The sequence below is a fragment of the Acomys russatus genome, chromosome 7 (assembly GCF_903995435.1).
Source record: "Acomys russatus chromosome 7, mAcoRus1.1, whole genome shotgun sequence".
Lineage (NCBI taxonomy): Eukaryota > Metazoa > Chordata > Mammalia > Rodentia > Muridae > Acomys > Acomys russatus.
Window position 1 is genome coordinate 21,287,800 of NC_067143.1, and position 14,745 is coordinate 21,302,544.

The 14,745-nt window shown below is 50.1% G+C and overlaps 1 protein-coding gene across 2 annotated transcripts in view; it reads left to right on the top strand.

Moving 5' to 3' along the window:
* The window catches only part of Pcsk6 (proprotein convertase subtilisin/kexin type 6), a 182,513-nt gene extending 174,281 nt beyond the window's left edge, over window positions 1–8,232 (top strand). For both annotated transcript variants that reach the window (XM_051148691.1, XM_051148692.1), the window contains 3 exons: window positions 2,451–2,580; window positions 6,466–6,578; window positions 7,897–8,232. In XM_051148691.1, coding sequence (XP_051004648.1) covers window positions 2,451–2,580; window positions 6,466–6,578; window positions 7,897–7,994 — 341 coding nt within the window. In that variant the 3' untranslated portion in view covers window positions 7,995–8,232. The remainder of the gene's footprint in view (window positions 1–2,450; window positions 2,581–6,465; window positions 6,579–7,896) is intronic.
* The last annotated feature ends 6,513 nt before the right edge of the window (window positions 8,233–14,745 follow it).

The window sequence follows — 14,745 nt, forward strand, 5'->3', positions numbered from 1 at the left end:
ATTAATTTTTTTTTTTTTTTCACTAGCAAAATACTACAGCAGAATGCTTGACATAAGCAACCCAGGGAAGGATTTCTGTCGGCTCCTGGTTTGAGGATGTCGTCCATTGTCATCAGGAAGGCCTAGTGGTCGTAGCGGGAGTAGTATGTGCACGCCCAGCTAGGAAAGAGAGAGAGGAGCATGCTGGTCCTCAGCTGGACCCCCTCCTTTCCCTCCTCCTTACTCAGTCCAGCACCCCAGCCACACACATCAAGGACAATTAAACATCTCCAGAAATGTCCTCACAGACAAGCAGAGACGCATCCCCTAGGTGATTCCACATGCACTCAAGTTGACAGTCAAGACGTGACAAGCACGTGAGAACAACTTCCCCTCTGGAACTGTTCGATCCCATTGTTCACACTCTCACCGTGCCCGCCATCCCAGCGTGGCCATATTCACACGTACAATTCAGTATCATCCAGCCATTCACATGGTCACATGACCATAACTGTCAGCCACCCCCAGGATTTTCCCAATTGATCTGCAACCAACATTTTTATTTTTCTTATCCTTCGTATTTTCTAGTGCTGGGGATTAAGCCCAGCACTTCAAAGCCAGGTGTTGTTGGAGCACCTCTTTGATTCCAGTGCTCAGAAGGCAGAGGCAGGTGGATCTCTGAGTTCAAGGCCAGAAGTTGGTCTGCAGAGTGACTTCCAGGACAGCCAGAGCTACACAGAAAAACCTTATCTCAAAAACCAACCAAAACCCCTCAAAATTAAAAACAAAAACAAGTACAAAACCCAGGTCCTCACACACATTAGGCAGTGCTGTAGTACATCTTTAATTGATAATCAACTTTTTAAAAATGAAGATGAGAACTCAGGATGTAGCAAGGTTGTCCCTTAATTTACAATATTCCAGCCTCCACATCCCAAATGCTGAAGTTATTGGTGTGCACCACCACACCCACCTCATAATGACTGTTAGGTTTGGTAGGCTGAGCCTTATGTAGGGGGACTGCCTAGGGTTAGAGTGCACACCTTACCTGTGTGAACCCCAGTGCCATCACCACAACCACCACCAGAGTAGTGCGCATTCAACAAGGTACAAGCATCCATTCCCCTCAGAGGGACCTGGGTTAGAGAGGAAGGCCGGCAGGACAAACAGAGTTGAGCAGATGAGGCACAGGAGTAGGCAGCGTCTGGCACTGACAGTCCCTGAGGGTCACGATAAGACCACCACCTTGACTTGCAGAGGTTCCCTGGAGGGGGTAAAGTGGAGACTGGCCAAAGCATGAGACAAAGCTCCAATCAAACACAAGATCAACGGAGAGAATCCCAGTTTGAGGGGTGGGAGGTTGGCCACACAACCACACCATAGGGAAAAGGAAATTCTGTATAGATAGTCTTTTTTTTTTCTTTTCTTTTTTCTTTTTCTGTATAGATAGTCTTGTCCCTTACAGAAGCCCCCAAACAGGTGGCACTCACTAGGTAGTCAGTCTAGCCTAATTAGTTAGCTCCAGGCCAAAAAGAGTGCTTATCTCAAAAGAGATAGGCAGTATTCTTGAGGGTAGCATCCAATATTGTCTTCCAAGCTACACACACACACACACACACACACACACACACACACACCCCGCTACCTTCATTCACATGAAGAAAAAGTAAGAACCATGTGGAAAGAGTTTGGGTACTGCCTTAGTTAAGGCTTCTACTGTTGTGAAGAGAGACCATGAAAGAAAACATTTCATTGGGCCTGGCTTACAGTTCATAGTCCATTGTCATCATGGCAGGAAGCATGGTGACATGCAGGCAGACATGGTGCTGAAGAGGTAGCTGACAGTTCTACATCTGGATCCGCAGGCAGCAGGAAGAGACAGTGAGCTACTAGGCCTGTCTTGAGCTTCTGAGACCTCAAAGTACCTCTCCCCCCTACCCCCCACCCCCTTAGTGACATATGTCTCCACTGAGGCTACACCCTACTGTAACAAGGCCACACCTCTAATAATGCCCTAGGGTTCTATAGCGGCCAATGTCATTCAAACCACCACAGGCACAATGCCCAGCTTAACCCAGTGAATCTCAGACACCATTACTTCAGTATGACACAATTAAAATGTTTGTGTTTTGCCCATCCCAGCACAACTCAGTCTGGCCTCCGGAGCTGTTGGGTAGCCACTGCAGTGATCCTACCCTAAAGCTGGTGGGAAAGGAAATATATACAACCAATGTTAGTCACCAAGGCTCTGGCAGAGCTCCCCGCTGGGCTAAGCTTAGGCCTCTGATGTCCCCATCTGTGAAGTGAGGAGAGTGACCTACCTCAAGGAGTCACACAGCCAGCCCTCACTGAGCTCCTGGACAGTGTCAGCTGTGTGGGTGGCTTGGGGACATCTGAAGATTCCCCCCCACGGATGGTCTAGGCCACCAAACATGTCCTTAAAAATCTGCTTCTTTGCCTGCACCTGTCAGGGCCCAGCAGAGAAGAATGTATTCACTGCGCCAAAAGCTTCCACTTCCAAGACTGGAAATGTGTGCCAGCCTGCGGTGAGGGCTTCTACCCAGAGGAGATGCCTGGCTTACCCCACAAAGTGTGCCGAAGGTATGTGCTTACTGGCTGCTGTGGCCAGGGCTGAGGGGGAGGGACGGACATCTAAGCACTGCAGAAAGAGCAGCTGGAGGGCCAGGTGCGGTGGCACTTTCCCTGGAGTCTAGGGGATCGCACAGCTCCATCACCCGTTGCTGTGGGTACAGAGGGCAGAAGGAAAAGATGCCTACAGTTAGTGACCGCCAGAGTCGCCTGCCAGCTGGCAGCCTTCAAGCCTCTCTTAATGCCTAATTATTTGTGAAGCCCTTAACCATATGCAGGCACTGGGTAACAGTGGGCTAGGACAGGAAACAGAATTAGCAAGGTGCTGTCGTCACAGGGCCCTCCCACCCCAGGAGCAGATGGTACACAGCAGTTCTGCTCAAGCCATGGTGCAGTGCTCAGGCCACACTGCAGGTGCTCAAGGGAACCACATGTACGGGAGGAGTTAACACTTTTTCTAAGTTATATATTTTAGACAAAGTAAAACTACCCCGGCCATGTCCTCATTGCAAAGCCAGTCCTGGATTAGACAGCACACATGTGTTCTAACCCTGTGCTCTCTTTCCGTTCCTCACATGAGCTCACACACCTGTCCACTGTGAGTGCTCCCTTGTACTGGGGAAAACGGGCTGTTCAAGGGGCAGGAGGTATGTGCTTTATTCTATGCATGGCTGGCTGTGAATTGAACCAGGTCAGGACATTATGAACGGGCCACGAACAAGAAACGCAGCCTAGGGTCTGTGAGCAACAGGGAGGCATTTGACAAGGTGACAGTACTGATGGAAAGGACGGGCGGTCCTTGATGGAAATGGAAGTAGGGGACTGCTGTCTGCAAAAGGACTCAAAGCAAAGCCACTCTGATAAACTTGTGTCAGGACAGGGGTGGGAGGCCACTCCCTGCTTCCACTCCCAGTGGCAGAGTGCGCGGTGGGGGCTATTTTGAGAATTACTGTGAACTGTCACCTATAAACAGTGAGCTGATGAGATCAAGTCTGTGCACAGAAAGAGAGGGTCAGTGGCGGGGAGGGGAGGGCTTGTGTCTGTGTTGATTCGAAGTACGGAACCTACCACCTCTTCCTGCCAAGCTGAGTCCTGCACAGGGCCATGGGCACAGCTGTCTGCAGTAAACCTCTCATTTCACAAGCCAGCTGGTTTACTGATGATTAAGCCAAGGACAGCAGCACAGGGACAGCATGGGACTTAATGATGATAATCACTTGCGTTTGTCAAGGACCCCAAACTCCCGGGGATGCTGACTGTGGCATCCAGAGGCCATGGTGTCCCAGCCTTTAGGAGACAGGAGGGAGGCCAGCCACAAATGTTCCTTGGGTAGAAGTTCCTGGGTACTAGTTTCTATCTGAAGAAAAATTAGCAGCCCTGGAGAGGAGTTCAGCCTCAGCTTGGAGCTGACTTATCAGATCTTGGAGAAACACCCCTAGGAGCTTTGTACAACCCCCAAGTGATGAAGTGCCAGGACTTCCCAGGATTCCACCTCACAGAGCCTCTGGCCCTGAAGACCCTTATAGGTATGAACCTTTCCCTAAGGGAGGAGCGCCTGAGTCATGGTTCTTCTGCATGCCTCTCCCAGCTCAGGCAGCCATAGCTGCCAGCAAGCCACAGGCATCCTCCAGGCCCCAGGATGCTCCCTGGTACCCTGCTTCCCCTACGGAAGAGCCAGGGAAGCAGTCAGGAGCACACGACTGACCATCTGAGGGCTAGACGTGCAAGCCAGAATGGCACAGGCCGGAGGACAAAGCAGGTGTGTGGAAGCCGGAGCCTGAAGCTGAGGGCAGTCCATGGCTGTACCTCAGAAGAACTGCCAGCCACACTCACTCGTGAGGGGACCTTTGCTCCCAAACAAGGACCTCCTGGCAGAAAAGGAGAGCAACTCTGGGGTTGTTGTTCAGGGGGTACACTTAGCACTTGTTCCTCCAGCCCTCGACATCTTCTGACTCCTCAGTGGGTACGTGGGTACAGAAGTCCTCGGGGTGTGCTCCCTGCCTATTTTTCTACCCATTCCAAAGCTTGCTGAGGGCTTCTTGAAGCAAGAGGCCTGTGGCCCTCTCTTTCCTGATTGGTTTGTCTCCTGCTGGGGTGCATGAAGAGAGAGGTCTGGGGTGAGCACAGCTGTGCCTCAGAATTTGGCAGGAGAGAGCTGCCGCAGTGTTTTAGAGGTGAAGTGGGTACCATAGAAGAACTGTAGGTACCCCAAAAGTCGCCGCCCCAGAGACCACTGCCAGGACAGGACCACGCCCGTAGAGTTAGAAGCAGGAAACAGGAGGCATCTGGGGAGTTGGTATGGGAGATATCAGCTCTCTCTCAGCAAAGTATTGTGTTCAGCTTTTCCCTGCTCCCACTCCCCAAACTTCAAATGAGCGCTCAGGGTGGCCAGCAGCACACCTGGGTCTCCAGAGACCCCTGTGAGTGCCCCAGCTGAGCCTGCCTGGGCTTCTGGCTGCAGAACCCAGACTTCTTCAGATGTGACATTTTATTGGCAGTTTGTGGTGCAGAAATAGAAAACAGATGCACCCACCACCATCCTGCTGAGCTCACTGAGCAGTACGTGAAAAGCTGAGCTGTGGCTGGCTGGGTTCTCGCTGCGGCCTACTCCATACCATAGCTGTTCGTGATTGAAGCAACGCTCAGCCTGTCCCTGGGAGTCCCTGGGAGTCCTCTGGGGGCCCCAAGCCTCCCAGGCAACTAATAGCCCTTGAAATGGTTGGCCTAGTGTGCGTTTTCATGAAAGATGCCGGTAAGATCTCCAGGGAAAACTGTGTCATGAGGACCCGGACAGTGTGGCTAGAACCAGATACCAGGGACTTCCCAGACTTGCACCAAAAGTCAGCTTACACGCTGATCTGAGACCAGAGCATTCAGGAAAAAAAAAAGCCTACCTCACCCAGGCTAAGGAGACTCTGCACTGGGGCATCTTGTAACTTGATTAAACCCCTGGGGCATTTCATCATGGAAGGCCCCACAGAGATGGCAGTAGGCATCTGTCCTAAACAGACTGGCCAAAGCATGGCTGAACTTCACTTCTTCCCCTCCCCCAGGCCCATTTCACACTTAATTGACAGTAGCAGGGGAAATGGGAAACAAATAGGAGTCACTGTGGAGTCCTGGTCACTTGGAGCTGGAAATAGCATCGGAGACAGGTTGGGTAGGCGGACAGTCCTCGATGAGGGTCATGCAAAGCCTCTGTTGCTTCTGTAAAGAGCCATACAACGCATAATTTAGGCTTGCAGGGGCCTGCCTATTAGTATGACTTAGCTTCACCACGGGAGGGCAGAGCACCCACAGACCAGGCACAAAGGAGCCCATATTCCCTTGAGACTGCCAAGAGTGGGCTTCAATTGTGCTCCACTTTTGTGACCTGAGGTCACAGCACTCTGTATTAGCAGGAGCCATGGGGCCAGGCTGGGCCAGGACTATTTGTGGAAGCAGGAATAGGGATGGGCTGGCCTCTTCCCCAGAAAAGGCACATGTAATGGTCAAGCGTGCTAGCCTGGTAGGCAGCAGAAGTTTTATGGTCAGCTCCAGAGACACATTTGTAGTCTGTGTCCTCTACGCCAAGGCTACAGCCATCATAGCTGGATTGCTGGAAGCTCCTGGAGGCCCATGTGAGGAGTGGATTGGTGTCTACTAGAGTGTCCAGGGGTGCCACAGGGAGTCTCAGAGAACAAGGCCTGCCCGCCCCCTCCCGGGAGTGCTCCTGCCAGCTGACTATGACGTCTTTCCCTTCCCATGGCAACAGAGAGTCAGACAAGAATGACGTACCAACATTCAATGCAGAGCTGAAGGTTTGGGAGTACACGCTGGGAGGTTCTGGGACCCGCACCCCATGTAGTCTGGCCTCTTCCCCAAACCTCTGGAGGAGCTGATGATGTCTTCCCACAGATGTGACGAAAACTGCTTGAGCTGCGAGGGCTCCAGTAGGAACTGCAGCAGGTGTAAGACTGGCTTCACGCAGCTGGGGACCTCCTGCATCACCAACCACACGTGCAGCAATGGTGAGCGCCCACAGGGTATCCCTCGGTATAGTCTGCTGGTGAAGCAGTAAAACGAGAAGAGAGAGCAGAGGCATGGCTGCCCAGAGCGAGAGGGCTTCCCTCTGGCTTGACTGACCATCTATTTGACGACATGACTTGAAAGTGGTTTTGTCTACTGTCCCCACTCTCCTGACACAGGCTACAGGCAGCTTAAGTGTAACAACTTCCCCCATAGGAAAGGTCAACACCAGGAGGCCCGAAGACCTCACCCTCACCCTCGGCACTAGGAGGACAGTTGAGGCCCATGCTCAGCAATAGGAACCCCAGGTGTCTACAGGGAGCATCTTTGCCTGTGCTATGGAGGGGCCCTGGCTCTGCAGAGAGATGATGCAGCATGGGGAAGGCAATATGAAAATAGGAACTCAGAAGAAATCCAGACAGTGGAAATGCCAGGCAAGGGGAGGGTCAGCAGTGGCCTCCGCCCTGGAGGCCTTTATATAGGAGCAGGCTGCTGTGTCTTGCAAGGGGAGCTCGTACTGAGCAAGCAGCAGGGAGGAGCTATATGGAGCCAGTGTTGAACACCATGTCCTTTATATTCAAGACAGGGGAGCCACCCACCCCATGTGTCCAAAGAGGGAGAGCTAATTCCTTGTCATAAAGCTGGCACAGCCCTGCCCTGGTAGAGTACCCACACAGCACCTTGCAGATGTCCTACCAAGTGACCTACTTGCCCTGTTTACTTTTTGGATTTACAAAGTCCTGTCCTTTTAGAGCCCCCTGGAGGAAGTCCCCCGTTCAGGTCATGTACCCAGCCCTAGAAAGTAAGGTTGCCATGGGACAGACAGTCTGCTCCCTAGTGACAATGCAGAGGCAGGAGGACCAGTCTCCACTGCTCTCCCCACCTGGGCATCACTGAGTCCTGCCTCCACCTCACCAAGGGACTGTCCCCAAGACAATATTCCTGAAGCCTGCTTTCCCTCCTGCTCTAGCCCTGCACCTCTGTCTGCACCTCTGCCCCATTCTTCCTAAGCAGCCACCAGCACAGTGCCCCAGAAAGAGGCTCACAGGGGCAACAACGACCCCTCTGGCAGACCTTCCATCTTGCCTCCTACAGCCCTTTCAGGACCCCTTCCCCACCTCCACTTGTCACTTAAACTCAGCAGAAGTCCCATATTCCCACGCCACCTGGGCCTTGCTGGACTTTGCATTGAAATGGCTCACGAGAGAGCCTGTGCGCGCCCTGCCTAGTGCACCAACAGTGCCTAGCAAATGGAGAACAAGCGAATCTTAACAGGACCCCGAGGTCTGATCCCTCCTTTTTCCCTTTCCTGTTTGCCAGCCGATGAGACCTTCTGCGAGATGGTGAAGTCCAATCGGCTCTGCGAACGGAAGCTCTTCATCCAGTTCTGCTGCCGTACCTGCCTCCTGGCTGGGTAAGGGGCACCAGCTACCCGCGGAGGGCAGGGTCCTCCTGTCTGCCCATTTGCCCATCTGCCTGCCTCCAGACGGTCAGCCGTAGCCTGTTCCTTGGGGTGGCCCTGTATCTGACAGCTGTATCTCCCCCAGAGCTGGGCTCTACTGCAGCATCTCTGAGCACCTGAACTAGGTGGAGGTGGCCCTTAAGGATATATATGGCTAAAATGGCAACACCCTCCCAACCCCATCCCCCCCCCCCCCGAAAAAAAAAAAAACAACACGCTGCAGTCTAAAGTTGAACTCAAAACAGAAACAAAACAAATTATGAGACTCACAGCTGCAGCTTCGGAGTGGCTTCTGGGACCCTAGTTTACCGAAAACTCAAGACCAAAGCAGAAAAAGAGAGACGCCTGGCAGCACAAAGTCCTACTCCCACATGTTTGTGTGACCCTGGCAAATCTCACTGAGCTGGCTGGCAGGACCCTATGCTGTCCTCACCGACGATGAAGGGCCTAGCGTCCTACCCATGCATCACGGGCCACCAAACAGCCTGAGGGACACTTTGGTCAGACTGTAAATAAAATAGGTTTCAGGGCATAAGATGTATGACCGCTGGGGATAGAATCCATGTCTGCGTAGTCAGCTCCTTCCGAAACCAAACCCGCAGCTGCCGCCATCGCCGCCTCGAAGGACCAGCACCAAACGGTAGCAGATCCATACATTCTCTCTTCAACCTTCTCCTGTGAGTGAGCCGAGCTGTCCACGTGACTGTTCTACCTGTGTCCCTGGGGCCTCCTGGGCCTGAGCCACCAGCCATCTACAGATGCAGAGCCTGTGGAGGAGAGACGAAAGGAACCGTTGGGGCTAGCCAAAAGACACCTGGTAGCCAAGCCGTTCCTCCTTACGCGTGCAAGCCAGCCCCTGAATCACTAATTGCCAGCCCTCCACATCACACGACTGCTTTTCAAGTGCATTTGGCCTCCGCTCTCGGACTCTGTTCTCCTAGGGTGGAGGCTGCTCTGGTCCAGTATAGTACGAGCCTACATGATATAGCTGGATTGATTTCTGCCAAGCCTGTTGTGGGCATTTTATAAGCTATGTGTTCTAATTTTTACCAATGTTAATTATTTTGACAAATATTTCATATATTTTCATTGAAATGCGCAGATCTGCTTGATCGGTTCCCTTTAATATGGGAATAACATTTGCCTTAAATTTTTCCAACCTTGTCTCTCTCCATATTGTCCTGCTCCCCTCTTTGACTATGATGTGTTTGTCTTGTCGCCTGTGAGTGGCAAGGACCCAACTGTTGTCTGTTCAATCCACAGCATAAGAAATCAGTGAAGCAAATCTAATGTTAACCCTGAGTTAATAAAAGAGTTAACATCCCATTGCAAAGGAGCCTGATTTTTTTGGTTGATTGGTTGGTTGGTTTTGGTTTTTAGGTTTGGTTGGTTGGTTGGTTGGTTGGTTGGTTGGTTTTGGTTTTTTGAGACAGGGTTTCTCTATGTAGCCTTGACTATCCTGGACTTGCTTTATAGTAGACCAGGCTGGCCTCATGCTCACAGCGATCCACCTGCCTCTGCCTCCCAAGTGCTGGGATTAAAGGCGTGCGCCATGACTGCCCAGCCTGTATTTCTTTCCAGAATAAAACTTTGAGCCTTGGTGCTGGCCAGTGGGTGAAACTGGAGGTCATCGCTTTGTGGCTTCTTGATCTGTTTGAGGTCTGTATTCATTACTTTTCTCGTTACTGAAACAAAATATCTGACAAGGAGCAATGTAAGGGGCTGGAGAGATGGCTCAGTGGTTAGAACACTTGCGCTTGCAGAAGATCCAGGTTCAATCTCCAGCATCCATAGGGTAGCTCATAACTGTATGTAGCTGCAATTCCAAGAAACCCAGTTTCTTCTAACTTCTGTGGGCACACATGTGATGCACATGCACCCATTTGGGCAACACACACACATAGAGTAAAATAAATAGTTAAACAGCAACTTAAAGGAGGAAGGTTTATTTTCCAATGAATGGTCCCTCATATCAGGAGAGCCATGGTGACAGAATCTTCAAGCAACTGGTCACATTGTATCTACAGGCATGAAGATGAGCAATCACACTAGCTAGCCTTACATGAAGTCTGGGACTCCAGCCCGTGAAAGGACATCAGGAGAATTCAGGATGGACCACCTCAGTTCATTTAATCTAGACAGCCCATCATAAATACACTCAAGAAGCTGTCTCTTAGGTGATTGTAGCTCCTACTTATTAATAGTATTAACCACCACAGTGTCCCAAGAAGGGCTTTAGCAAATCATGACGTAATAGAATAAAGAGGGGAACTCAGAGTTACAACTTAAGGGCATCACTTGTCAGAGATCTTTATGGGGGCCGGCACTTGCCTCCTAGCCTGACTATCTGGGTTTGATCCCTGGAACCCTCCTGGTGGCAGGAAAGAGTCAACCCCAATGGGTTATCCACCGACCTCCACATGCTTTCTGTGGCACACAAACACTCACACATGCATGCAATAGTACACAGTTGTAAAACTTCAAACTAAGAGACCCTCTTTGCCCCATGAAAGCCAAGTAGGGTAAAGGGAATAGAGCTCCCCAGACAGAGTCACTGGACCCTGAGGTCATTCACCTCCATCTGCCAAGTGCCACTTAACTGGGTGACAACCTGCCTCCTCCACAGCTACTGACGTCCCTACACTCACAAGTTGCATGCTTCCTGGGGTCTTCACCATGTCCTGTGAGGCCCAAAGCATGTGTATGGAATCCTTGAGTTGCAGATAAAGACATCACTGGCTAGAACTGATGGGAGAAGGAGCATAAGCCAGCAGGGGTTGGGCAGTGCTTTCAAAACCCAAGACTGGTTCAGCCCTTTGGGAATGAGCACACCAGGGCCTGGGAAACACTTTGGGAGCACTGTCGCTTGGACCCCATTTTCACTAAATCATGCCCTTCTCCCCCTATGTCCTGCTTGTCTCATGGTAGGACAGATGAAAAGGCCACCACCACCTCCCAAGGGCAGCCAGTGTTAGTCCAGCCCCCGAGCTAACTTTCCAGATGTTTCTTGGCTCTGGGACAGGACTCTTCTGAGCCTGTCTTGCATAGTGATGGCTACAAGAAGAGATTGTACAACAGCATACACATGGGGGCTCTGTGACAGAGGAAAGGAGTGATGTATAGCTCTCAAAAGGGGGACAGACCACCCATCAAGGGCCACCACAACCATAGATAAGGTACGGTTGTGCGTGTGAGACTATGAGGGGGTGGTGGGTGTGTCTGGGATTCTGTATCTAGAGAAGAGAAATATCCTGAAGGACATCTCCTCCCCTGTGCACTTGTTACCAGTGGTCAGGAGCGGGACTCGGTGTTTCCAAGGTGTTAGCTTTTTCAAGGAGTTGAAATAAGGACTCACACTGATTTACAAGAGTATCAAGACTTTACTCAAAGCAAAGCAACCGATCAGGTCAGATAATCTGCCAGTGCTGACAAAAGGCTACATGAGTAGTAAAGCCGCTTGTGGGCCCCCATTATCTTCCTTTTATGGAATGCAAGAGGAGTTTGGTTTTTAAGGGGCATAGCAGGCGTAGTTCTGCTTTTGACTGACAGGTTTGGATTACAGAGGCTCATGGCATATGTTCCTTCCCGTAATGCATCTGGTTTTAATCATATGCATATACAATTAATTATACATAAGCATAAAATGGCGATAGGGGATTCTCCCTGACAGTTCATTGAGACAGTTTGCCTTATTGTGTATGTACCCAAAAGCAGTTCAAGCTTGATTGTCCTCCTGCCTTCTGTACAAACTGGGGCATGGTTAGATAGGATTTGTATAACTTTGGTAATTGCTCAGGAGAGGAGGAACTTATTTCATCCTTTGGAGAAGGTTGTGCACACAGCCCAGTGTAGGTGGGGGTCATAGGTTACTGGGTGACTTGTACATAGAAAGTAGTATATGATACATAGCACATGCGGGTAAGAGTTGGCAGGTGCCCTGTTAGAAGCCAAGTGCAGCTACAGGATGCTAATGTGAATCCATTCCCAATATGTGCACCAAAACTACCTCTGAATTAAAACCAGCAAGTTAAGGAGTGTGCTGTCAGCCTCTAGAACTCAAGCAGTTAAGAATGGCAGCTCTTAGAGTGCAGAGTCCAGATGTACAGAGAGCTGAGTCATGGTGGCATGTACTGTCATCCTATAACCCCTGACCTATATACAGGAGAGTCTCAAATTCGAAACCAGTCTGGACTATATGGCAAAACACTGCAGGAGAGAGAGAGAGAGAGAGAGAGAGAGAGAGAGAGAGAGAGAGAGAGAGAGAGAGAGAGAGAGAGAGAGAGAAAAGGGAGGGAAGAAAGGAAGGGAAAAAAGAAAGCCAGCCTGGGAGATGTCATTGTCATTAGCGGAAGAATGTTTACATAGCATGAAATGCATGAGATCCTGGGTTTAATCCCCCAGTATAGACAGAAAGACAGACAAGCAGGCGGGCAGGCAGGAAGGAAGGCAGGCAGGGAGAGGGGGAGAGGGAAAAAGAGGGAGAGAGAGAGGGAGGGGGAGAGAGAGAGAGAAAACATAGAGAATACCTGTACAAGCTTAGATGTCCCAGAAAACACCAAATACAAGCAGCCAACCAGACAGCCTTACAACCCCCTGCCTACATCACAGTGTCTGGGCTGGCTCATCCAGAGCCTAGGGAGTGGGGGAGAAAGATGAAGAGCTATTGGCAATGTTCTAATGACTATACATGGCACCTTCATAAAAAAGACTGCAACTATGGCAAGCTCAGGGGTAGAACACCTGCTTAGCATTATGAGGCCCATGTCCCTTTTATGCCTGGCGCCTCTATCACTACACATAGCAAAGGGCTGACCACATGCAGCACCTGTTCACAAGTGCCGACACCCAAGGGAAATGCTAGCCAACATTGTTAGGCACAGAATATTTACAGGTTTCATTTTAAATAACAGGGTCGTGTGTTATCCTCATTCTCCTGCTGGGAGGGCAACTTGCAGAAGGAAGCGTTTAACTGGGGCCCTGCTTACAATTTCAGAGGATGAGTCCATGATCATCGTGGCAGGAGTCTGGCGGCAGTCATGGTGCTGGAGCCATGGCTGGGGGCTTCCATCCTGATCTATAAGCAGGAAGCAGGGGTGGCAAGGGTGGGGGGATGGGGGGGATGAGACTGGGCCTGGCATGGGCTTTTGAAGCCTCAAAACCCACCTCCAGTGACAAGCTTCCTCCAACAAGGCCATGCCTCCTAATCCTTCCTAAACAGTTCCACCAACTGGGAGCTAAGCATTCAAATACATGAGCCTATGAAGGCCACTCTCACTCAAGCCACTACATTCCACTCCCTGGCCCCTGTAGGCTTGTTGCCATATCATAATACAAAACACATTTAAATCAACTTCAAAAGCCCCCATAGTCTCTCAGAATCTCAACACTATCTCTTCTGAGACTCAAGGCACTCTTTCACACTATGCCTGACAAACTCCGTGCCGAGTGTGAAAGGGCTTTAGATATTCTTTGGGTCTTCCACTTCCTCAAGTTTGGTTGACTACAACACACTTCTCTCTCTCGGGTGGCTTCCACACACTATCTGCAGCTCTCCATGTCAGTTCTGGCATCCACCATCTTGAGCTCTCCAATACAACCTGTACTCGGCTTTCACAGCTTCATGCAATGGCTTCTCTGGGACTCCATGTCAAGACCCACCATGTGCCTGGCCTCAGCGGCTTTCCCTCACCAAGGAAGAAGATCACACACCCCTTTATTTACTCCTCTATACTTCTTGACTGCAAATCCAGAACCTCGTGGCTGACTGGCTGACGCTGACATGTCCTGCTTGCCTGCTTGGCCTGAACCGTGCCCTCCTCATGACTTATGTGTGCATAAGCTTTGACTTGTGGAAAGTTTCCTTTGTTGAACAAGCTTTGCTTTTCACACGTTGGAAGCTTCCTTGGGCGAGGTCTTGCCCTGAGGTCACCACTCTTTTTGCTCTATTTCTCCTTAAGCCTTCCTTAAATTTCTCCTCGAGCAAAAGATTTGGCTCCAATATGGCATTTCCTGGTACTATTATTTTTTTTTCCTTCATCAAGCTGGACATTTTGTATTTCCTGGTGCCCCACTTGCTCTTTTCCATTATAGATCTGCATTAGGGTAATCACTAATAACCATGTGACACAGTCAATATTATATTGTCCTGAAATCTCCTCTTTAGCATTATTTCAAAAACATTTCAATTTATCCTCTGGCAGATTTTTTTTTTTTTTTTTTTTTTTTTTTTGGCAAGGGCAGAAAACGACCACATTCTTCGCCAAAATACCACAAGAATGGTCTCTAATATTATTTCCTTCTGAAACCTCTTGAGCTATGATGCCTCCACAGTCCCATTGCTCTCAGCAGAACTGTTTTCCATGCCCCTACTAGGATGGCCCATTAAGTCCCACTTACAGTGTTTAACCACTTTTCTAGTCCAAAGTCCCAAAGTCTTGCACCGTCCTCCAAACAAAAGCATAGTCAGGCCTGTCACAGCAATACTCCACTCCTGGTACCAACTTCTGCCTTAGTTACTGTTCTACTGCTTTGAAGAGACACCATGACCAAAGCAATTTATAGAATAAAGCACTTAAAGCATTTAACTGGGAGCTTGCTTACAGTTTCAGAGGGCTAGTCCATTATCATCATGGTAAGGAGTAGGCAGGCATGGTGCTGGAGCAGCAGTAAAAGTGTATGTATCTATAAACAGACAGACAGACACACAC